The sequence below is a fragment of the Dermacentor variabilis genome, chromosome 4, assembly GCF_050947875.1.
Source record: "Dermacentor variabilis isolate Ectoservices chromosome 4, ASM5094787v1, whole genome shotgun sequence".
Taxonomy (NCBI): domain Eukaryota; kingdom Metazoa; phylum Arthropoda; class Arachnida; order Ixodida; family Ixodidae; genus Dermacentor; species Dermacentor variabilis.
In genome coordinates this window covers 58902502-58927518 of record NC_134571.1, presented here as the reverse complement: position 1 = coordinate 58927518, position 25017 = coordinate 58902502, and the positions used below count along the sequence as shown (strand labels likewise).

The 25017-nt window shown below is 44.2% G+C and overlaps 1 protein-coding gene across 1 annotated transcript in view; it reads left to right on the top strand.

The window, feature by feature from the left end:
- The first annotated feature begins 3273 nt into the window (after window positions 1–3273).
- Window positions 3274–25017, top strand: part of LOC142578212 (uncharacterized) — a 50306-nt gene continuing 28562 nt past the window's right edge. The window contains exons 1-12 of the mRNA XM_075687615.1: window positions 3274–3429; window positions 9245–9359; window positions 9431–9486; window positions 10100–10192; window positions 12181–12357; window positions 13255–13335; window positions 14206–14410; window positions 15822–15931; window positions 17449–17535; window positions 21012–21094; window positions 21348–21429; window positions 24642–24702. Of these exons, the coding sequence (XP_075543730.1) occupies window positions 3274–3429; window positions 9245–9359; window positions 9431–9486; window positions 10100–10192; window positions 12181–12357; window positions 13255–13335; window positions 14206–14410; window positions 15822–15931; window positions 17449–17535; window positions 21012–21094; window positions 21348–21429; window positions 24642–24702 (1306 nt within the window). The remainder of the gene's footprint in view (window positions 3430–9244; window positions 9360–9430; window positions 9487–10099; window positions 10193–12180; window positions 12358–13254; window positions 13336–14205; window positions 14411–15821; window positions 15932–17448; window positions 17536–21011; window positions 21095–21347; window positions 21430–24641; window positions 24703–25017) is intronic.

The window sequence follows — 25017 nt, the reverse complement described above, 5'->3', positions numbered from 1 at the left end:
GCCAAGAAGCTTAATAGCAAACGTCAAAGCAGCTATGCCTAGCGTTGCGGTGTTAGTGGCTACGGCTGCCAGCGCATCTGCGTGCGAGAGCGCCGGTTCGAGGCAGCGAGATAATAAAAAATGCGGCGGTGGTGGCTTTGGCCAGTACCTCCTCTATGCACTGCTGTGATTAATGCTGTTTCGGACTTGCGATCACGGTAAAATGTTCGTGAAATCGGACGGCGAAGGGTTCTTGCGTCCGAAATTTCAGACATTCCTGTACATTGACTCTATGGGGTACGGGGTGGTGCCGCGAAGCCGTGCGAATTATAGGTCGTCTGGAAAGTCGGTCATTGACTTTACACTGGCAACTCCTCCAGACGACGACACGGCGTCAACGACGACTCGTTACGATTCCTTTGTGTCACTCAAGCCAGACTTACCGCGACTTTCGTACCCTTCCAATAAAATGGCAGCTAATTTTCCCTGACAGAAGCACAAGTTCCCTGAGTTTTCCCTGAGTATTTCCAGACTATTCAAAATCCCTGATAACTGCCAGTTTTCCCGGTTTGTAGAAACCCTGTGGTTACAGACCATACAAAGTAACTATATGCTGGTATCCGGTTAGCAAACGTTAACGTTATTTTGTATGCAGTATTTTAATCTTACTCTTTCGTAATCAATATAGTGCCCTCGCCAAAATAAGTATTTGACTCTTGGCACTTCCTCATATTGAAAGCACGCACTGTCAGCACACTTGAATGCGCACCTTATATGCCACGTTGTGAAAGCTGGCGGTCGCCATAATGAGGTAGTAAATTGTACGCCGTCGCATCCGAGGAAATTCACGCCTTCAGTGACCGCTTTCGCGCTCCACTGTCTGTTTTATCAGGGGCGTATGTCAGCGAGGATCGCATCAAAACTTATATTAATGAAAGGAAAGATCAAAACACCGATAAAGTGGTGTGGTCCAAAGTGATCAAGGTGGTCCACATCACTTTAATCTGCCTTCTGCATATTCTCTCTCTCTCTTTCCTTCTTTCTTTCGTTCTTTCTTTCTTTAATGCGAATAGCATTCCTGTCATTTTCAGACCACTTTTCTTCCTGAAAGTCAAACCGCTTTCGCAAGGCACCCAGAAATGACGGGAGTGCCGGCGTTCTGAAGAAATACGCGCGGACATCTAATTAAGTTTTGAATAAATTAACCGCTAGCAGGAATCGCTTCTTTCAATCTGATGAAATAAGAGACTTCGTTCCAACGCACATCATGAATGATCTACATCGAAAAAAAAATAAAGACAGATAGCTGAAGGTACTTCAAGACAGGACGTTTTGTCGTGCAATTATTGATTTCGTATCACAGCTTTTCAAAAAGTGCACTGAGCATAATTTTAAAGAAATAAACAAATCAAAATTGGAGGCAAGCAGGAAGGCGCGCATACAAAACTGAACTAACTCTATGTTTCTAAAAGTGTTAACTGTCTCCTCTGATCGCACACTTGCCACATTCCCGACTATTAGACAGTGTTGACGTACAAAGCTTCGTTACAACGTCAGGGTGCAATGCTTGTTAGCCGAAGTGATGAATGTCAGGATCAATCAGCATGGTGAGCCTCTGCGATTACGCGCGGAAGAGGTCGCCTGCCCCAAAGATAGTGTGGTGGCGGCACGCGTCCATTTTGACGAAGACGGCAAGTGCTGTCAATTAGCAAGTGCCACTTGGCTTTAGACGTGGCGTTCGCATCACATTTCTTGTTTCTTCTTTTTTCATATTTGCCCTAAATTTGTATAAGAAACTTTACTTATCTGTCTGGCTGCTCCCCCGCTGTTGATATCGATCTGTCGTATTTTTGTAGGTTAAGAAGAAGAAGAAGAAGCGACCCGTCTCGTGCTTTGGTTTCACTACACGTCGAACGGGTTGTATCCGCCTTAGCTGCTACCAAGTCCCGTAGCTTCGCCGAACGGGTACCGCAGCGTAAGTAACGTCAATGTCGCCATATAGCGATTGCTTTCAAGAGCAACAGCGCTTTGTTTGCCTTCCCCGTGGTTGCACAACGCTTCAAGCTTTGGTCTGCGCACGCATGACGTGATGTGGTGGCATGCAACGCTTGATGCAATGGCACGCCCAGCATCTTCAGTCATTTCGCCGCAGCTGCACGACAGTGCATTGAAGAATCAGGCCTTGCTACATTGTGAATTCTGGAGTGCAATGATGCGCTGGAAGAGAGAGTTATTTAGATTGAATAGGGCGTGCGACTGCTCTCGTCGGCGTCTTCAATAGATGCGCCAAGATTGTACTGTGTGCTAGCGTCTACACGGGGCTCCAATGCTGGGATCAGTGCTGTCTATTATTGCTTTTGTTAATCCGAAACCGGAGGAGGTGTCACGATGAATATACGACACGAGAGCCACTACGCCGGCATGCAGAGTTCAATATTTAACGCATTCCCTGCGGTAGTTGTTCGCATATCGGTTAGGCGCTTCTTTTTATGTTAGAGCACCTGGTACATCCACCCGTCTATAGGTAAAGGCGCTGAGACTTTCAACACTCTAAGATGTCATAACTGCGGCGGGAGGTAAGATTGTCCCTTTAGAACACCTCGGCATGCGTAAGCCTTTAAGCCACATATAAATGCCCCCGACCCTATTTTTTTTTAACTTCTGCAGCGATCCTTTTCACGTTTTTTCGGTTTTATATACGAAACCAAAAGCCTTAGAATGGTTTTCACAGAACTGAAAGTTAATCAAGCAGCATGTGTCGGAAAAGGGTCACGATAAACGGTGTGGCGATGCAATCGCTAAAGTCTTCCATATTGTTGATTATTCTCCTAACAAACCATCAGACGTTCTTTTTTTTTTTAGTACCCGCCGCCATGGCTGTGTGGGTTCAGTACTCTACTGCTGGGTACGAGGTCGCGGCTTAGAGTCCCTTCCACATTCAGATGGATGCGAGTGCAAAAACGTTAGTGTACTTAACTTTAGCTGCTCACGTGGTCAAAGTCAATACAGAGTTATCCATTATGGTGTTACTCATCGTCCACCGTGAAGCCACCGGACGTTAAGCCTCCGCAATCTGAACAAATTGATTGTATGATTGACCGATTAATTATCTGGGTTTAACGTCCCGAAGCTATAAGCACGGGCTTTGAGAGACAGCAGATCGGTGGGCTCAAAAATAATTTCGTATAGCATGTTTTTAGCGTTTGTTAAATGTGCCCGAATCGTGGTCAATTACAGTGTAAACGAGACCGAAAAAAATGTGGTGCTGACGCCGGCAACGGTGCGCAGGTCGCGATGATGATGCTGGGGGCCACGTTTGCGACCTGGTTCCTAGTCGGCGCAGCTTCCGTGTTCCTGCTGCAGGTCTACTTCATCTTCCGTCTCATCACGTTACCCGCGTTGCACCGCGAGAAGGTCGGCAAGAAGTACGCGCCAGCCACCATACCTCAGGTGAAGACAGATCACGTTCCATGTACACACGCAGCACGCCGTGCCAGCCGCAGGTCATGCCGTACAATATACCCAGGAAGAGCACGGCCCGTATTCACAAAAAGCTCTTAGCTCTTACGCTGTAAAACTGTTCGTAAGAGGAAATTTCAGCCGATACTGACGCTGTACATATTATTAACGAAGGCGGCTAGGCAATGTAATATAACACTTGCGAATGAAAAGCGCTAAACCAAGCATGAACTCTTGAAAATCGTTTGATGACGTAGCAAGCCCCCACCATTAATGTATATCGAGAAATCTTCGACATAATGAAATTCAACCAAATCGTCCAACCATCATATCTTGAGAAGTTCCCAGTAAGATGAAACGCAGGAGCTTACGTACATACCCTCTCCTTCGAGAAGTCTACAAAATCCCGAAATGACATAGCAAGCGCCCATCACCATTTTTAAGATGTCTTAGATATCATGAAACGCACTACAAGCGCCCTGTTTGGAGCAGGTAACATTTTGTTACAACTCGTAAGCACCTACTCCATGGTGTCGGGGAGAAAGTCTGACACGATGGTACAGTCATTATTCTGTGTATTCTTCAGCAGATGTTTGAGTTGCTTTCAACGACAATGATATCGTTTTTAACATATCGACGCAGTAAACGAGCGGCGACAATTCATAATGTCAACTGAACGATCGCCACGCACAATTCTGTGCTCAGACGTAACGAGCGCTCATTTTATCGAGTAATCTACTACTGTATTCATAATCATTTCCTAATTACCTCTTGATACGCTTGATAAGGTTGGCAGTGTTGGTCTCTGCTAATAAAATAAAAGAACAAGCGGATGCCGGCGCCGTGGCGAACAGCAGCTCCAGCATAAATCGTATAAGAAACCTGCATAACAAACAGGCACATAACACACGCAGAAAGAACAAACGAATACGTTGACATTTTCCTTCATAGCCATTCGCCGCTTTGAATAAAAAAACCTTCGCGAATAAACAGCGTTTGGTCACCCTTGCTTTGTCACCCTTGCCTAAACGTTGGCGCAAGCGACATTTATTCTTCGACCCCTTCGATCACTTCAAGACTCCCCTTCCCATGAACGCCAACCTTTGCACGGTAACTTTTATAAACTTGGATATGTCTATCAACCTTACCTGCAATAAAAATTCACTGAGCAATGTTCTATTTTTTTTTTTTGCCCGCACGGAATGCGACGGTAGCTCAGCCTCAGCTTCGTGACGTCGCGCTCTGCAGCCTTTATGCACCACCAGCAGAAAAGAACAGGGGATTCAACGGGAGCCGTTTTTCTTCGCAGCTTACGCATGCAGATTCGCTCCATTAATCAGATATTTCAATTTCGTATTGTTGTGTATACATATATATATATATATATATATATATATATATATATATATATATATATATATATATCTTAGATATCATGCGGACAGGCCGCCATAGGAATTTGAACCTGCCAACGTTTAACGTTAGATCGTTATCTAGTGAGGCGAGTCTAGCAGTGTTATTGGAGGAATTAGAGGGTAGTAAATGGGATATATCGGGCTCAGTGAGGTTAGGAGTACAAAAGAAGCATATACTGTGCTACCGGGGCTTAGCGGAGAGACGAGAACTAGGAGTCGGGTTCCTGATTAATAAGGATATAGCTGGTAACATACAAGAATTCTATAGCATTAACGCGAGGGTGGCAGGTCTTGTTGTGAAACTTAATAAGAGGTACAAATTGAAGGTCGTACAGGTCTACGCCCCTACATCCAGTCATGATGACCAGGAAGTCGAAAGCTTTTATGAAGACGTGGAATCGGCGATGGGTAAAGTCAAAACAAAATACACCATACTGATGGGCGACTTCAATGCCAAGGTAGGCAAGAAGCAGGCTGGAGACAAGTCAGTGGGGGAATATGGCATAGGCTCTAGGAATAGCAGGGGAGAGTTATTAGTAGAATTTGCCGAACAGAATAATATGCGAATGATGAATACCTTCTTCCGCAAGCGGGTTAGGCGAAAGTGGACGTGTAGGAGCCCAAATGGCGAGACTAGAAATGAAATAGACTTCATACTCTGCGCTAACCCTGGCAGCATACAGGATGTGGACGTGCTCGGCAAGGTGCGCTGCAGTGACCATAGGATGGTAAGAACTCGAATTAGCCTAGACTTGAGGAAAGAACGGAAGAAACTGGTACATAAGAAGCCAATCAATGAGTTAGCGGTAAGAGGGAAACTAGAGGAATTCCGGATTAAGCTACAGAACAGGTATTCGGCTTTAACTCAGGAAGAGGACCTTAGTGTTGAAGCAATGAACGACAATCTTATGGGCATCATTAAGGAGTGTGCAATAGAAGTCGGTGGTAACTCCGTTATACAGGATACCAGTAAGATATCGCAGGAGACGAAAGATCTGATCAAGAAACGCCAATGTATGAAAGCCTCTAACCCTACAGCTAGAATAGAACTGGCAGAACTTTTGAAGTTAATCAACAAGCTTAAGACAGCTGACATAAGGAAGTATAATATGGATAGAATTGAATGTGCTCTCAGAAACGGAGGAAGCCTAAAAGCAGTGAAGAAGAAACTAGGAATAGGCAAGAATCAGATGTATGGGTTAAGAGACAAAGCCGGCAATATCATTACTAATATGGATGAGATAGTTCAAGTGGCTGAGGAGTTCTATAGAGATTTATACAGTACCAGTGGCACCCACGACGATAATGGAAGAGAGAATAGTCCAGAGGAATTTGAAATCCCACAAGTAAAACCGGAAGAAGTAAAGAAAGCCATGGGGGCTATGCAAAGGGCAAAGGCAGCTGGGGAGGATCAGGTAACAGCAGATTTGTTGAAGGATGGTGGGCACATTGGTCTAGAAAGACTGGCCATCCTGTATACACAATGTCTCATGACCTCGAGCGTACCGGAATCTTGGAAGAACGCTAATAATCCTAATCCATAAGAAAGGGGACGTCAAAAGACTTGAAAGATTATAGACCGATCAGCTTACTGTCCGTTGCCTACAAAGTATTTACTAAGGTAATCGCAAATAGAATCAGGAACACCTTAGACTTCTGTCAACCAAAGGACCAGGCAGGATTCCGTAAAGGCTACTCAACAATAGACCATATTCACACTATCAATCAAGTGATAGAGAAATGTGCAGAATATAACCAACCCTTATATATAGCTTTCATTGATTACGAGAAAGCGTTTGATTCAGTCGAAACCTCAGCGGTCATGGAGGCATTACGGAATCAGGGTGTAGATGAGCCATATGTAAAAATACTGAAAGATATCTATAGCGGCTCCACAGCCACCATAGTCCTCCGTAAAGAAAGCAACAAAATCCCAATAAAGAAAGGCGTCAGACAGGGAGATACGATCTCTCGAATACCATTCACAGCGTGTTTACAGGAGGTATTCAGAGACCTGGAGTGGGAAGAATTGGGGATAAAAGTGGATGGAGAATACCTTAGCAACTTGCGATTCGCTGATGATATTACCTTGCTTAGTAACTCAGGAGACCAATTGCAATGCATGCGTACTGACCTGGAGAGGCAAAGCAGAAGAGTGGGTCTGAAAATTAATCTGCAGAAATTTAAAGTAACGTTTAACAGTCTCGGAAGAGAACAGCAGTTTACGATAGGTAGCGAGGCACTGGAAGTGAAGGGAATACATCTACTTAGGGAAGGTAGTGACCACGGATCCGGATCATGAGACTGAAATAACCAGAAGAATAAGAATGGGCTGGGGTGCGTTTGGCAGGCATTCTCAAATCAGGAACAGCAGGTTGCAACTATCCCTCAAGAGAAAAGTGTATAACAGCTGTGTCTTACCAGCACTCACGTATGGGGCAAAAACCTGGAGGCTTACGAAAAGGGTTCTGCTGAAATTGAGGATGACGCAACGAGCTATGGAAAGAAGAATGATGGGTGTAACGTTAAGGGATAAGAAAAGAGCAGATTGGGTGAGAGAACAAACGCGGGTTAATGACATCTTAGTTGAAATCAAGAAAAAGAAATGGGGGTGGGTTCATGGGCAGGACATGTAATGAGAAGGGAAGATAACCGATGGTCATTAAGGGTTACGGACTGGATTCCAAGGTATTAGATTCGTCGGACGATCCCACCGCTGTTACCAGTTGTAGGAGTTGTCGGACGATCTCGCCGCTGCCACCATTTGTAAGCGTTGAAGGCCGTAGAGAGGAACGTGGGAGGAGCTAGGTGAACAGGGTTTATTTACATTCTTTACACTTGAACATGGGATACATTTACACAGTCTAGCGTGACTCCCAAATGGAGCCCGCAAGACGAAGCATACAGCAAACGAGCACACCACTCACGAGTACACTGACGAGCCCAGAGCACGACGACGAGCACACCCTAGCAGCCGACAACAGCCGCTTATAACCACTCCGTTCGACGTCATCGTTCGACGTCATCGTTCGACGTCATCGTAGAAAGTCATCGTGATCGCCTTTGTGAGAAGGGGGTAGGGGTTTTACACACACACATGCCGCACAGGTTTCGGTGCTCTCTCCGAGGGCCGACGACCTTTGCAGCGGAGTCGTCGTGGTATCCATTGTCCCGCGTCCCCGTAGTCAGGTGGTCACGCCCGACCCCAGCCGGCGCCTCTAAATTCCAGAGCGGACCTCGCACCGCGGCCTCCGCCGCTGCACATTGTCTGGTGTCTCTAAAAGCGCATGGGGAGGTTCCGCCAATTACCTCCCCTCGAGAACTCCCCTGAGCTGACCCCTCGCTGCGTGGCTGCCGCTTATCCGCAGTTCTCTGAAGTGCGCCACCACCCCGGATCGATCGACGCACCTGCAGCGGGCTGAAATAGCTGCAGGCCGACCCAACAAGGGAAGGGAAGCGTAGCAGGGGGCGGCAGAAAGTTAGGTGGGCGGATTACATTAAGAAGTTTGCAGGGACAACATGGCCACAATTAGTACATGACCGGGGTAGTTGGAGAAGTATGGGAGAGGCCTGTGTCCTGCAGTGGGCGTATATATATATATATATATATATATATATATATATATATATATATATATATATATATATATATATAGTCGCCGGAAACCCTCTGAACTGATGATCATGTCATAATTAACCTATTGTCGCAATTTCATGACATACAGACGCTGCTAAGTCAGGCCGGAATGTTTAAGCGAAAAAAAAAACTATTTATTAATACTTGATGAAAATAGCGCTACGAAGACGCGGACGAAAGAACAACAAGTAAGACAGACAAGACGCTACTTCCAACTAAATGTTGTTCTTTCGTCCGCGTCTTCGTAGCGCTCTTTTCATCAAGTATGCAAAACCAACTCGCCCACATCAAGCTTCTGCTGCTATTTATTAATCATGTGTATAGTCTTGTGAAGGCAACCTATCAATATGTCGCCAACTCTCGCTTGGAAATTAAAGCAATACAGCAAGTTTAGACGGATAAACGTTATATCAAAACCGCGTGGATATGTGCATTCATGTCCCCCACAAGCTCTCAAGATTCACCTTCCCTACCACAAATTGCTTTAGAAGCCTCCATACGATATGAAACATTGCGCTTACAAGGCAAGCGGCATGCGATGAGACAAGGTCCGTATACCAAGGCATTTTCCCCCAGTACAGGCCTTTCGTCGATATTTCGTAACAGGTCCACTCAATTTCACAATGGGGAAACAAACAATGTGAAAATTTTGCGGATATGGACGATCCCGTTGTGCCAATACTTGGTTGTGCAATTCGTACGTTTGTGTTCAAGCACAAGAAAAAAATTCCTGTTTGAATTTTCTGGAACGCAGAAACTTCTCAAAGCCGTCCAAGCTGAAGACTGGAAAAAAGAGCGCGACACATTGCTCGTGGCCAACCTCGCTAGCCAGTTTCTATTCAGGGAGTGGAAAGAATCTGCTCTGATTCGTCGGTAAGTCAACCGACGAGGCGTAGAAAGCCTCACTCACTTGCGCTTATTCTGGACCGACGTTTCGCAGCTGCTGTGTCTAGCGTTGTCTACAAGGATAGCCAGGTGACAACTGGGGGCCTTTGTGTATGTTTCAGTCATACTGTTTCGTCGATGAAGCCTCGTGTATTGCTACGCCGGAAAGCTGATATATCTTGTGATTGCTTCCTTTGTTGTTAGTTTTCAGTTTCAGTTTTCAGTTTGTTTATTCAGACATACATTGCCTGGGTTGGAAGGACTAAAGGCAGATGAACTCTGCCTGACTAAGGTCCCTCCACCCATACATACATTGTAAAGGGCTCCAAGGCCCAATGGCCTGGTGCCAGGACTCCAAGGTTTAAAACACTGTATCTAGAACACTGACTATTCAGCATTCTTGTTGCAACTACCTGGGAGGCAGACAGCATCGGAAAGAAATGAGCTGCGTAGGGCATCGATAAAACGCGTTTCTTGGGTTCTTAGAGATCGCGCGTACCGAAGCAAGAAGTACAACAGTGTCGTACGTGCGTCTAACTTCTGTCGCCTTCCTCTCTTTCTCTTTTATTTTTTTCAGCGTCTTCTTTTCGAAAATAAACAAGGCTTTTCGTGCGGTTCTTCGTGGTCCCGCTAGCAAAGTCTTAAGCAAACTACAGGTTAGGATCGAGATGAAAGTGCAAGAAAGCAAACGTACTAAAGCACATTCCCTGTTTTATACCTTTAGATACGAGAGATTGACTTCGGTAACGACTTTGTGAGCGTCAACAAGATGGCAGTGGAAAGTGTCACTCTGCACGAGATTTGGAAGACAATCGAGGTGAGTATGCACTTCGAATATAGCGCACAGGCATTTAAACGGCGGCGTACGGCCGGCAGACAAAAAAGTCCAATGGTATAGTCCTTGCAAGTTGTTGTCACTCAGTTCCTTTTGTCTCAACGGCATGAAGCTGTCACCTACAAATTCACAAATTCAAATTAACAGAAACTTCGTCATTTTGCTACTGCTGTCACATCGCTCTCTCTCGCTCGCTCGCTTTCATTTTTTTTTTTAATGGGGAGTATACGATACGGGCTCTGGGATAACCACTCTCGCACTCAAAAAGAAGCCCTTTTGTGGAAGCATTGACAACAGTCTTATAGGCTCGTTACAACTTTAGCTCGAACATCTGGAAGAAAGTTTATAAAAGTGTATTTTGATTTCTTATCGCCAATAGTCGACAAACGCGTCTTTAGCGGTGAATAGACTGACATAGAGGCCTCACGTGTCGTTCTTTTTTTCGTCTTAGGTCAGAAGGCCAGGTTTTATTGAGCAGAAAGGTCAATAAAACTCTACCCCAAGATACGCTGTGAGCACTAAAATGAGACTAACACATTTGGTGCCTGTAAAGGCACGCATCCCGAGTGAACGGCGTTCTTCGCGTTCTAGCGTGCACTGTAAAATAAATGAACACCCTTTTTTCACTGTTAAGGGTGTGAATTATTTTACAGTGTATACAGATAAACCGCTACTGTAGCGTCAACACTTATAAAGCTGTGATTAGAGATTGGCATTTTTACTTCAACGTAGAGATGCGACAGCGTATTTCTTTTTTTTTTTTTTTTGTCCCCGTCCCTACATAACATTGCACAAATTTCCTTGCACGCTAAACAAAAACGCATCGGAACTACTTTCGTTCACGAGTGCAAATAAGTTGCAACGTACCAGTGCATGTGGCGGAACGCCCCCAATGCGTTATGTCCGGTTTGGTCAGGAGCCCCCTGCCTTAGCATTCTTGCAGCAAGTACTGTCTTTTTAATGCGAAACATTATGTACCGCTGTGCCTCACAAGATGCACCATAGGGAGGTTCCTGTTTCGCGTCGTTCCGAGCCTTATCAACAAAAAAAAAAACGAGTATGATGGTGAGATCTAAACCGTGTCGCCCTGCAGGCACAAAAAGCCCAATGCTGTATTCATTAAACCACAGACACGCCCATGTGGCTCCTCACCTACCAAAGCTAAATAAAGTTTTTAGGCGATCGTCGCCTGCGTTATACGGCATAGGAACAATTTCCTTTAAACAAGCGAGGACACAAGCCGCGTGCGCCAAATAATTGCCGACCTTACTACGGTCCGTCGCGCGCATCGCGTTCACAGCAACACGGTTGCTCACGAGACAGAGCTCCTTCTGCCGTCATACTATCAATGACCCCTTGCTGCTATCGACGCGCACACACTTAATTCGCACACACAAATGCTCCCCCTATGCAAATATTTTGGTCCCTTTGGTAACGCTTTGCGGAACTGCAAATGACGTTGGACAGCCACCTGTAACATGCTTGGCATAACAGCTATTGCCACAGTGGGGTGCTTCCCGTGTGCACATATTTATATATATATATATATATATATATATATATATATATATATATATATATATATATATATATATATATATATATATATATATATTATATATATATATATATATATATATATATATATATATATATATATATATATATATATATATATATTTGTTTCCTGTTTCAGTCATCGTGTCATCGTGTCCATTAATCTCGCGCTTTTCTTGCCGTTGGCATTAACGCAAATGGACGGTTACTGTCTCTGAATTTGTGCGCTGAGTACGTATACCAGCTGAGCTTGGAAGTCGCGGTGCTCTTGAGGCGAAATGTGTTAGGCTTCCACAGTGCGCGCATGTTGGCACAAGGCGTTTCTCGTGAGCTGCCGTTAATTCCAGGAACGCGAAATCGAGACACCTAGTTTCGCATCACGCATACGACGTTCTGGCCTCGTCGATCTGCAGGAGCTGGACATGTTCTGCAACTTCGAGTATCCGGGCGGCTTCTCCATCGGCATTGACGCTGAGCTCAACATGGGAGCCCTGGCGTCCGTGGTCATCAAGGTAAACCGCTTAGCAGTCAAAGGCCGCCTGCAATTTTCCCGGAAGCCATACACCCACTGGTCCTTCGCCTTGTACGAGGTCAGTTGCATCGTTGACACGCCAATTAGATACTGAAAGTCTTCGCCAACGCCTCTTTAGACAACAGCGTAACTGCAATCTAATAACGTTATACTCTCACACTAATCGTCACCTGTGTTTCCCGTTGAAGTGCATGGCTGTCAGCGGTCGAGCGTGAATGCGCACGTTAATTCGGACACGGTTTCCGTTATAAAAGAGGCGCTGCTCTTGAACGCATCTCGCGGCAGTTGGTAGCAACGTTACAGCGCCTTTCTCGCGTGTCATCGCCGTATCGTCTCGCGATTCACCACTCCGTAATCTACCTAACCACTACGCTATAGTACTTTCCTTCTCTCTCAAAGCGAGAGAGCCCAAAAGTAATATATGTACGAGAATTTAGGCACTCTGCGCGCGAAGCTGGTGCTGACCATTTGAGCAGATGTTGTGACGCAGCATATGCACATGATGTTTCGTATCTGAAAGCAGGCTGCGTGGGACAGAAGGTGTACCAATTTCCAGCAGTATAGTAGAGAAGCAGCAGAAGGAGACAGCGGGGAAGGGTTACTATATCAAAAAAAAATCTGGACATGGCAAAAGGTGTGACATGCTCAAGCGTCAATTATAAATCGAAATTTCTTTGCAGCTGCCAATGAAAAGCTGCTTGAATTCGGCACAAAATTTTCGCAGCCCGACTAAGTTTCGAGCACGTAGCTGTTCAGAACTATTCACGAAGCAGCGAACGCTTTGGCATGGCATTGCAAACTAAAGCCTGTCATCGGTCATTACGCCACACCCTGCCGTGATTCATCCCGGCTTAATGATGCCAGAAGGCAATTGGCAGAGGTGGGTGTACTTATTTATAGTGACGCAACCATCAAGTCAATGATGACCGTGCATTCCTCTTTCTGGGCTTTGCAGGAACCGAAGGTGTCTATAACAGTAGAGTCATCGCTTCAAGGTCAAAATTATCCGCACTTTGCGAGAGCAGTGACTGGATTGGTGAGTGTGCGTTCGCGGTGAGAAACGCCCTTTGTGTACAAGGCGACTCTCGTGTTTCCCGAGGCTGTCACAGAATTCTCAGTGTGTGCCCATTGTGCCCAATCTACAATTTTAGCTTTTCAAATTAGGAGCCTACTTTTGTAACTTGCCACTTCTTGCGGCTATATGTGTTTACGCGGTGAGGGAGATAACTCAGCAAGGTGGCTGACTGGGCTCATGTGTAACCCATAATGGACGCGAACAGCGCAAATGCAACAGAGGGTCGCAAACAAGAGTGGACAAGGGCCAACTTCCCATTGACGAATTATTGACAGGTGTGCAATGTATATGCGTACATATAAACGCAATAGCGCTGCATTTTCCTGTACGTTATTAAACGGAGCTCTATAGCTTATGGTCAAAGATTCGGCTAGGTAGTTATGCATGAATCAGCGCTTGTCATTGTCCGCTCTTCGGTTTCAGTCCTCGTCAAAAGTCGCGTTACATTTCGAGCCTGCAACTTACTTGCGGATGTTTTGCCATCAAATTCACTATGCGCTGCGAAAAATATATATACATATTTGAGCCACAATCACGAAGTTAGGTAAGAATCACTTCGCCCGGCGTTCGATTCAAAATGAAGCGTACCTTTGCTTTTGAAGTTTGCGGCCCGACAACATTGTTCTCCTGAAAACAGCCGCAACACAATCTTCGTTCCAAGTTCAACCAGCCATATTTCAATACAGCGATCACGCCTTAATCGCAGTCGCAGTGAAGAGTGTGTCTGAAGATCAATCGCCTTTCTCCCGCGGTCGACGTAGAAAGAAACGAAGATTTCAATTTGACGATTCGCGCGACTTCCGGTGACGACGTTTCCCTCTTGAAAAACAGGTGCGACGCAAGCTTCGTTCCAAGTTCAACCTGCCGACTTACGTGATAGCGATCAAGCCTTTCTTCCTGATCCCTGAACTTCGCGTTCTTTCCACGCACCACGAGAAGTTGAGCCAGACCGGAACCCTCGAGATAACCGTCGTGGAATGCTCCAGACTCGTACTCTGCGAAGGCTCTTTCCAGCTGTACTGCATGATCTCTCTGGGTGAGAACGAGATATGATGCCATTGATCTTCTCAACCTTCTTCTGGTCCAGTGATTCTTAATATAATCAAAAATACTTGAAGGATAGTCGATATGGATAAGAACAAAGGCGTAAACTAACGTGAGTGCCAGCAACACTGCATGGAACAAGTTATGCGGACTTTGTGACGCCGATTTCTGCGGCCAAAATCGCAAAGCTATTCGTTAGTACACGTTCGTGTTCTTGGCTATTGGCCAACCGCCTTCGCTAATAATATGTCCAGCATCAGGATTGGCTGAAATTTTCTCTTACGAACAATTCTAGCAGTAAGAAGCGTTTGTGAATACGGGCTCCATGGTTTTTCCCCAAGTTTCGCAAAAGCCCACAAGTTGAAGTAATCTGTGACTATGTCTCTGCACCACATCTTTATAGCTAGCTGGCGGCCCCCATGTACATATTCTCCGAATAATATGTTGTCATTCTTTGAACAGTCGTGATTGTGAATTTGGGTGCTTGAAGTGTCCGAAGCTCCCTCCATTTCGCCTAAACACTCAACGAATGCTTCTACATACGACAAAAAAGCTTCAATGATAATTTAGCCATTTTTAGAACGCTTTGAAAGTTCCATATTCGGTTATTTGTTCCTCATGCCACCTTTCTGAGATGCTGCACGTCTTGATTTTGTTAAAGAAAAAATTATCCTTGGCTTCAGTTCAGAGAACGCGTCCAGTGTATAGCATACAGAGTTGTTTTTGTTGTGTTTCCCTTCACGAGAATAAACATGATGAGCTTCCTCGCTTGCTGATTACGTCTGACGAAAAAAAAAAGTCACTCTTGATGAATGTACACCCTCTGATCTGCGCAAACTTTACATGATCAAGCGATTACACAACTTTCCAATGTTATATTCAATTTCCTCAAGTGAACCAGATTTTGTCGTATTTATTCATATTGCTTGAGTTATATCTTGAAAAAAGACGTCGGCCCTCTTTGCCATGGCAATATTCTTGAATTTTGCTTCTAATAACCTTTAGATGTCACAGGTCCAAATAATTTTTTGTAGCTAAACATTTCTCTTTTTTCCCGTCGGTTCTATACAGCTACTGCCTTTCTGCTTGGTACAAATCATCAGGACTAGACAAGTCGACTTTCTTTTTTTTTTCTTTTTTTGTGAGGTTCATCCTGTAGCGCCACGGAATTCTGTACCTTCTGCACCTTCGAATTTAGAAAAAAAAAAAGGAAGCTTTGACCAAATTCACAAACGCTTTTCTTCGTAAAGCACCTTGTCATTGGCCGTCTGCGCTTGCTAATAATATATCTTTGCTATCCCCATTTGACCGGCGCCTGTTTTTTACGAGCCACTCTAGAGTACAAAGCGCTTTTGCGAATACGGGCCGTTTCACTGAGAGCAATTTATCTTTCTCCGCCACAGACGAACTGGAGTGGATCGACATGGACGAAGTGCTGGGAACGCCGTGGCAGAACATTAGCCTCGAACTGTTCAAGCCGGTCGGCGTAGCCCTTGGAGTCGAATTCAGGAACGTATGAACCCTTCAGATATATTTTACTACGTGTATCTTGCGATGTTTAAATCGGCGCTAATTAGAAATGTATAACTTCGCAGATGGCTGCAATTTTTCTGTGGTTTTTCGCGTTGTCATGAATACAACCGTTATACCGGCATCAACGTTATCACAGACTGCTCGAGCCTTAAGTAGAGTAATTAGCGTATGTCTGCGTTAAGAGACATTCGGTAGGTTGGCATATATAGCGTATGGTCGTGCTATATGTGCCAGCGCGCCGCCATGCACCACAGAGACCACCCACACTAGGCCTACAGCCTATAAGCCTAACGAAACTCCAATGCAAAGCGCGTCTTTTTCGCATTAAGAAATCGCTTATACGTTGGAGACAGATAAGGCTTAGAGGTGAGATCAGCGCTAAGCCTAAATTTTGGACTGCTTGAGGTTCATTTGTTTCGAATTTTGTGACAGACTACTTAACCAAGAAAACCTGCAAGGCTTAGCAGTAAGACAGTACTAAGTATTTTGATATAGAAAAACACTATGGGTCTCGGTCACAACTTACGTTGGCGCTTCTATAGGATTGGTCTGCCCTCGCAGCCATGTCGTGAGCTGTCTATTCTAAGTATAAGGGCAGAGCTCGTAACGGCACCATTCATTATGAATAAAGAAAAAAAAGCTGGAAACTATGCAGTCAATTCAAAAGCATTGCATGCCTATAACTTTTGTGTATTTATCTGAATCTAGCGAATTCTGAAAGCTCGAGGATGTTTCCTGCCTTTCGTTTCGGGGTAAATTTTATCCGCAAGTGAACGCGCTCCAGAAAACATCATGTGATGCTTCCTAAGGTTTATACAGATGTTTTGTGCAACTAACAGGCCAGATTTTTGCGTCTTTTCAAGGTTAGACGAGGTGCATTTTTGTTCGGATACTTTTCTCTCGCAGTCTGTTACCACACGAGAAGAGCATTCTCTAGTTTTCGCCCAATGAGCACTGTATTTGAAGTATGCGGCGTGAAAAAGCAGCGCTCAACTTGACTCGTTACATATCCAAAGGCTTAGTGGACTTCTTGTTACATTTGATGGACAGGCATTTGTTTCAAGCGGCGAGCCAAAAGTAACTATATCAGCCAAGGAGCGCCACCGATGTATATACCCATGATCATCAACTATGTGACGCAAACGTACACAATGAAGTTTTAAGTGACGAAGTAAAAACACTTTATCACTTAATCACTTATCACTGAATCGGTCATCTGGGTCCTTAATAGCCCTTATCCTCGCACTTCCCGAGCTCCAAGCTTTCAGTGTATGATATGAAGCCCTGAAGCGTTCGCGAATTATACATATATATATATATATATATATATATATATATATATATATATATATATATATATATATATATATATATATATCAGAAAATTAACGCTCTCTATGCATTGTCAGTGTAACCTGTGCCCAATTCTCACGTTATGCTAGATGCAACTCCGCATCTCTTACGATTTCTGTCTGTCCTCTTCGTTTTGCATATCAGAAAACGGTAGAAGGGAGACGCCGCGAAGTCGTATACGTTGAAAGCCTCACTCGCAACTCGCCACTCGCCGCCGGCGGGCTGATGGTGGTAAGTACGAAGTAACCATGCATTCGAATACCTCACGGAGTCTTTAACGTCAATCTCTCTTATCTTTACGACTGCAGTGACCGCATATGAGAGCTTACTATACAATAAAATGAAATCGTAACACCTTCAACAGCCGCATAATGGGCACCTTTCAGAACCAGAGGCCCAACTTAAAGATCTCTCTCTCTCTCTCTTTCTCTCTCTCTCTCTCTCTCTCTCTCTCTCTCTCTCGCTCGCTCTTTCTTTCTTTCTTTCTTTCTTTCTTCTTCTCCTTCTTCTTCTTCTTCTTCTTCTTATTCTTATTCTCTTTTTTCTTTTCTTTTTTTGTAAGGGCTGCTCTTTGCAATTGATCGAGCGCCTTTGCTGATGGTATGTGCAGCTTCTGGATTGGGATGAATGTTGTCTTACGCCAGAAGCGTTCGCAAGAAAAAATATTCAGCCAATCCTAAAGCTGGAAACGTTGTTACGGAACGAAGGCGGCATCCCCGTAATAATATTACTGGCGAAGACGACAGGTCAATGGCAACGAGTACTATCGAAAGAAAGGGTTTGTAAACTCGGCCACAGGGCACGTACTCACAAAAACGTTCGTACGGAAAAACTGTTCGTAAGAGTCAATGCTAAATTATGGACATATTATTAGCGAAGGCGGATGGCCAATCGCAAGCAGCATTTACGAACAAAAAATGTTTCCGAGATCAGCCCCAGCATTTGAAAAAGTAAACTTAGGCACGTTTACGGCACGTTAAATGTTGAAATCACTCAGTTTTAGCACAACCTTAACCTCGACAAAAAGCACAGACGTTTGTACTAGTGAGGCATCTAAATTTATACTGGACTTTTTCTTTTACGCCCCACTGCTCATGTAGCCACCCACTCCAAAGATCCAGCCACTACAATGATCCAAAGCGCGTAACCTGCCCACGCGAAAACCGTGAAATGTCCAAAATGTGTTCTTCGTTTGTACGAAACTATCAAGCCAATTGCAACCGACGGGCTGCGTCAAGGCTCAATATATCGCTGTAGAAACACAGAGCTGTGCAGTTTATCTGCCCAATCAGAGTACTTATGGTTGGCCGCACCTAACAAATTAAGTGCGTTTGACATGCTGCCTATTTTTTTTTTTTTTCCTGCCCGACAACTTTCAATCACACGGTTTATGCGAAACTGACCTTCAATTCGTTTCAATTGTGTTCTCTATGAGGGAAGAACATGGTGCGAATACGTTTTACTTTTTTTATGCGTTTTTTAAACAGAGAATGAGTGATCCGTATATTTTTTTTGTATTGTTTTTAGCAGCTTATTTCGCTTCTGTTACCGCAGGCATATATACCTGTGCTTTGCATGTGTCGCCAGTTGCACTTTTTTGCTCACTTACGTTCTTTTTTTTTCATCTCTTTTTACCAAGAGCACCTCGCACGAAATGCAGAACGCCTTTATTTATGCCGCATGTGGGGCATGTCTAGCATTTTCTTTTATCTTCTTTTTTTTTTGCTCCCGCCATGTAGTTGCTCGATGACATTGAACTGTACATGGGAGTACCTGGCTTTGCCAAGCTGTTCCTAGGCAGCTTTTTCCGCAATCGCCGCGTTTAGACTGACTGAATGATTTGATTTGATGTGCATAATATCCTATGGTGATGCGTACCAGCCGCTAACATTTACACACTGATGGCTTAAAAGCAGCTTAAAATATCGAGTAATGTTTTTTTTTTCGCTCTGTTTTCGTTTGAGTTAGCTACGAGATCAGCTTCAGATCAGTCATCTGTTACACAAGATTTTCGGCTCACTGACGTCATGATCGAGCGCATCTGCATTCCGGAAACCGAAAGGGTGAAAACAAAAAGCTTGAAATCATAATATTAATTCGAAGCCCTATCGGGAATTCTAACTTGCGTTAAACGATGGTGACGGCATGTGTAATGTTACTAGGTGGAAAGTTTGACCAAGATTTTGCTGTCTGTGTTCAACACGGCGGCGTTACTGAAGCCGCGTCCGCCTAAACAACCGGTATAGAATGTATGTGTGAACCCCCATTAGATGTAAGTATAAGGCCGTCCACGCGTAGAGGAAGCACCTGATTGGTGCTCAGTTCGACGTAACAAACAGGGATATCTCTTACAGTTTACGTGAAATAAACGAGTGCTGTAACGCCTACCGTGCATATCTATCGACACAGGTTTAGCCTGCAGTCGGATGAGTTGATTGTGAAGATTCGTTATTGTATTATTGCGCAATAAAACAATTGAGAATCAGCAGCTCTTTATTCAAAGATTTTGGATGCGATTGAGGCTAGAATGTTAATGAGGTGTTTGCCGTAGCATGGGGGCTCTCTACGTTCTTAGAAGTCCGCCAAAGCTAGCTTCTCTGCAGATGTAAGTATTTTGCGGCGAAGCGTGCTTCTGTGACTCCATTCGTTTTCCAAATGACAGCTAATGTGTCGTATATATGTGCATGCGCGAAACCGAGAACAATGCCGTGCAAAACTGCCGGAACCGAAATTCCGGATGGGAGTTTAGCCTTTTAAAATCTGAGGACGAGGTTAACCTGTTGTGCCATCACAAGATTGGGTGCCTAGATTGGGTGCAATGTGATTTTGGCAACGTTCAAGATTCGCGATGTGAGCGCCGCTTCGTGCGCTCGCCCCATGTGTTGAAAGCCTAGATTTGTCGCAGACGAAATACAAAGGCGTTCCAGTTACTTTCTTTAATAAGCTGCTGTTTTATGCATTGAAACGCAAAAATAATTGGAACGCCAATGTATTCCGTCGGACACTTCGAAAATTAATATCTCGAAGCAGGTGCGGTGCTCAGAATTAATTCCAAGTGGACACGCTTGGCGAACTCATCAGCTACAATTCATAGATTAAGATATAGCTGGCGCAATTATGTTAATTATTAATTTGGTATTTTGCTTTCTCGTAGAAGCAATCGCCGCCTCATCGAGTGATATAGACCAGGGGTTAGAATTGTGCTATCTGCCACAGAAAGCGTTTGGTGCTGCAAAAGAAAAGAAAAAAAAAGAAAACCACCCTGTATATCTAATATGTATATCGCATAGAACACTTGTAGGCTATGGCAATAGTCATGTTTCCTGTCTTTTTTTTTCCTTCCTAGTTGCTTGCACTAGGAATCTTTGGCTCTCACTCTCAGTAGGCTTCCTTACGATGGAATGAGTAAAAAAAAATAACGTCGGTATCTAATTCAAGCAGGCGTTTAATTTGGGCGAGTCGGTTTATTGTTAACTGAGGAATGCAGCGTGAGGAATACAAGGACAAAGAAAACACCGAACACTGGACCAGCGCTGTCTAATCAGCGCTCGTCCAGTGCTCCACGTTTTCTTTGTCCCTGTCTTCCTTGCACTGCATTTCCCAACTAGGTATCTAAATGGTGTGCGGTGTTAGCATCGTTGTATTAGTACCTTGAAAGCATCAATTTTGTGCGAGCTGACTGACTGCTTCCTTACCACTGTCTTTAGGGAGACTTGATTGTTACCATTGAAGGAGTTCGAATAGTCGACTTCAAGCAAGCAGCCAAGGTCCTATCCAAAGCCGGAGAGCAGTAAGTGCCTATTAGCCGTCGTTGTATGGTCGTTGTAGCTTGCTGCTTAGACGCAGCAGAAAACTGGCAAGCAGCCAACATGCACTCAATTACGTATTTCTTTTTGGACTCCGCGAGGGGCAATACTTAACAAAGCCCACGAGCTGTGTAAACACGCGTTTATCCTTATCCCGTGTCTTGTGACTTCGTGCGCGTGAGCGCAGAACATAACGTTCGCCTCCGCGAAAACCGACGAACTGAACGCTCATTGCAGGGTCGTCATCAACGTCGAGAGAAAAAAGGATTTCAAGTGGGACAAGAAAAAGGCACTAAGCTCCTCGCCGCCGCCAGAACACGTGCGTTGAAATTACGTGTGGCCACGACTCATGCAGTGCAATCTTATATCAGCGCTTGCTCTGCGTAACGCAGAAAAGTGCGGACGGTATTTAAAATTCGCTCGGAAGGTGCTCTTGTGCCATCGGTCACATACCTATTACTCTTTTTTAAATAATTACACAGATAAGTTTACTCTTAACAGGGATACACCTGAATGGTATATAACACCTCGAAGCAACTCAAATCTTAGAACGAAGATTTTCACATTAATAATTTATTAATAGGTATATTTGTAAGGTCATGTCAAGTCAAATACTATAATGAGGTGCTCCTAACTGTGTACGGCGCTGTAGGTGCAGGCCTCGTGAAGGGTTTCAAGGCCACTGCGTGCATGGTGTACACAGCGTTGCCAGCCCTTTTTAACAAGAATCCTTACGGAGACCTCAAGAAATCCTTATGTGTCCCTACGTAAGCTACAAGACATCGCGGCGCCCGTTCTTATGTGCAAAGATTACAAAACGAACAGCTCCTCTTTTCCCTAAATTTAGTAAGTGGAGAACGTCTCATGGATATCATTGATTTTAGCTGTGGCATTTAATACCTGCGAAGACACATTTGAAAGGCGACCTTTCCTGCCTGCACTATTTGTGATACTATTTGTGATACAGGCTTCAACAACGCAACGGCGCATAACTTGTAATGCAAAGTGTAACGCTTCACCAAAGCAACAGCTGACAGTCACTTTAATATACACTAAAGAAGATGAAGACGAAAGCCTGTCCGCTCACGAGACATGCATTACATTACTTGACATTTTCATTCGCGCTGTTACTTCATATCACTTGTTTTCTCCCACCAAAGGTCGCGGGTTCTAGTGCCTTAATTAACTATATCTGAATTAACTGTCACTTAATTAACTTCGTCTTAATTAACACAACAGGCAGTGGGTTCGACTCTCGTCCTTCACGATGTCGATTGGAATCCAACTTGGAGATTTGAGTTTGAGTTTATTCAACCGCATGGCAGGTACACAAGAGTGCACGTAGACGTGGTTAGGCGTGATGGGAAAAAAGCTGCATTTCACAGCTTGACTGGCCCCATCAACTGGGAAACAAAATGACAAAATTACAGGCAGGGGAGAGCGACAATACGAATGCACCGCCCATGTGGCCCGTCGCATCAAAGAGTAAAATAAAACCCTGAAATATATAAAAAACAATAACGCAGCAAAACATAATTGCATGACACTAATTAACCATCACAAAAATGCCCTAATATTACATGAATAGCACATTCAGGACATACTATGTAGTATATCAGTTTTGGACGAGATACATAAACGTTCAATTGTTAATTTCCATTCGTTCAGTAAACTCGGAAGACAGAAATGTAATGTTTGCAGTCCATAATTAGTACGAGGACATGGTACATACCAATTCTCTGTATGTCGAGTGAGACGAATGGCCGGATTTTGTTGCAAATTGGCCAAAGTACGTAAAAGGATACTTCCTCTGCGTATTTTTGATTTAAGAGCTGGTATTTGCAATAATTGTTTATTCTTAAAATTCTATGCTTTATAAATAATGAAGCGGTGTGTGCGTTACGTGATACACATTCAATGCACCGCAAGACATATTTTTGCAGCACGACAAGATAATCTAATGATGCTTTAGAGCCTGTGGACCAAACCAGATGACAATAGTATAAGTGTCAAGAAAAAAAGAGCGTTATATAATAATAGTCTTTGTTTTACAGGTAATATATTCTGACACCGGCGCAACACACATAAAGCTCTACAAAGTTTATGGCTCATGTGTTCAGTATGGTAATTCCATGCCACACGTTCGTCAAAGAGAACACCGAGAGTTTTAGCAGTCCGGTAAAATTAAATTTCATTATTATTAAGGGTTAGCTTGAGAGACGTCTCGTATAATTTGAATTTCCCAAGGAACAGAACAGCCTTGGTTTTAGAGCAATCAGTGTGTAGGGAATTTGCTATAGTCTATGCATATATTTTATTTAGTACTACATTTGTAGACATTTGCAGATATCGCCGGTTCGCCCAAATATCCAAGTGGTTCCAACTCCCACCAAAGATCGGGCGTTCGAGTGACTTAATTAAATCCCTTAATTAACTGTGTTCTTAATTAACTTCGCCTTAACTAACACCAAAGGTCGAGGTTTCGACTCCCACAAGATGCCCTGGTTCGACTTTTGACCATTTCACAATGTCAACTGGAATCCAACTTGGAGATATGGCCGGTTCGCCCATGCCCTCAACTGGGTTCGAATCCCAGCGAAGGTCGTGGTTTCGAGTGCCTTAACTATTATTTACGCTGCCTTAATTAACGCCACAGGTCGTGCTGACGCTGCTTCTTCGCCTCGGCTTCACGCTTTTTTATAAAGAAATTAATGACTTAATTCAGCCTAATTAACACCGAAGGTCATGGGTTCGACTCCCACCAAAGGTCGACGGCCTTAATTAAGTTCGCCTTAGTTAACCTCAAAGGTAAGTTATGTGGTTTTACGTGCCAAAATAACTTTCTGATTATGAGGCGCGCCGTAGTGGAGGACTCTGGAAATTTCGACCACCTGGGGTTCTTTAACGTGCACCTAAATCTAAGTACACGGGTGTTTTCGCATTTAGCCCCCATCGAAATGCGGCCGCCGTGGCCGGGATTCGATCCCGCGACCTCGTGCTCAGCAGAAAAAGTAGTGGGTTCGACTTCACCAAATGTCAGCGGTGTGACTCCCTATGAATTTTGGTTCCATGAATTTTTTGGCCATGAAATTTACGAGTTCTTCAGATACTACGCTGTGTATGCACATGGATACTTAATCAGAACTTCTAAAGATTATACTTCTTGTAGCACAGAGGCTAGGGCGTCAATATTGAACAAAAATGGCCTCCGACTGATGTTTGGGGGCACCTCTTTACAATCAACCGAGTTTATTCTATGAAACCTGCAGTTCTGGCACACGCTAGGCCCTTTCTAGCAACCTCGTTGGTGTACCTGGGTCGAACTTCGGAGGGTTGGCATTTCTTACTTTCCTGAGCGTCTGATAATCAGGCGTGCAGCTGTAGCCCTGAAATCTTGCTAAGCAAATCATTCGGTAGGCTTTAAAGCTTTTGACACCGACAAAGGCCAGAACTCTTGATAAAACTGGTATTAACCGCCACTGAAACTTAACTCCATGATAACGCGAACGTTATCGGTGCTGGTCTGCGCAGGAAGAGAATACATTGACCCAGGACGAAAAAACGAAGATCAGCAACAAGACTGCTGACTTAAGTAAGTGTGCACGCTTCTGGTGAATATGCACTTGCTTAAAATGGTGGCCAAAAGATTAAGTGGGTCACCCGCATATAATATGACATAATCAGGCCAACGGCTTTAACGTGCTCTCTTACTCTTCTTTATTTTTTAACCGACATTAAGGTTTCGGGGTGATTTGCGGCAACTAAATTTTACCGAACAAAAAAAGCACTTTGCAATAAATTTAAGTTTTGTTGTCACACGAGCACCGATTGGTCGCGTCACCGAGCTTCGTGAATTGTGCGCCGTTGGCGAAAATTATGAAAGCAGTGATGTTCGCAGGAATGGGTT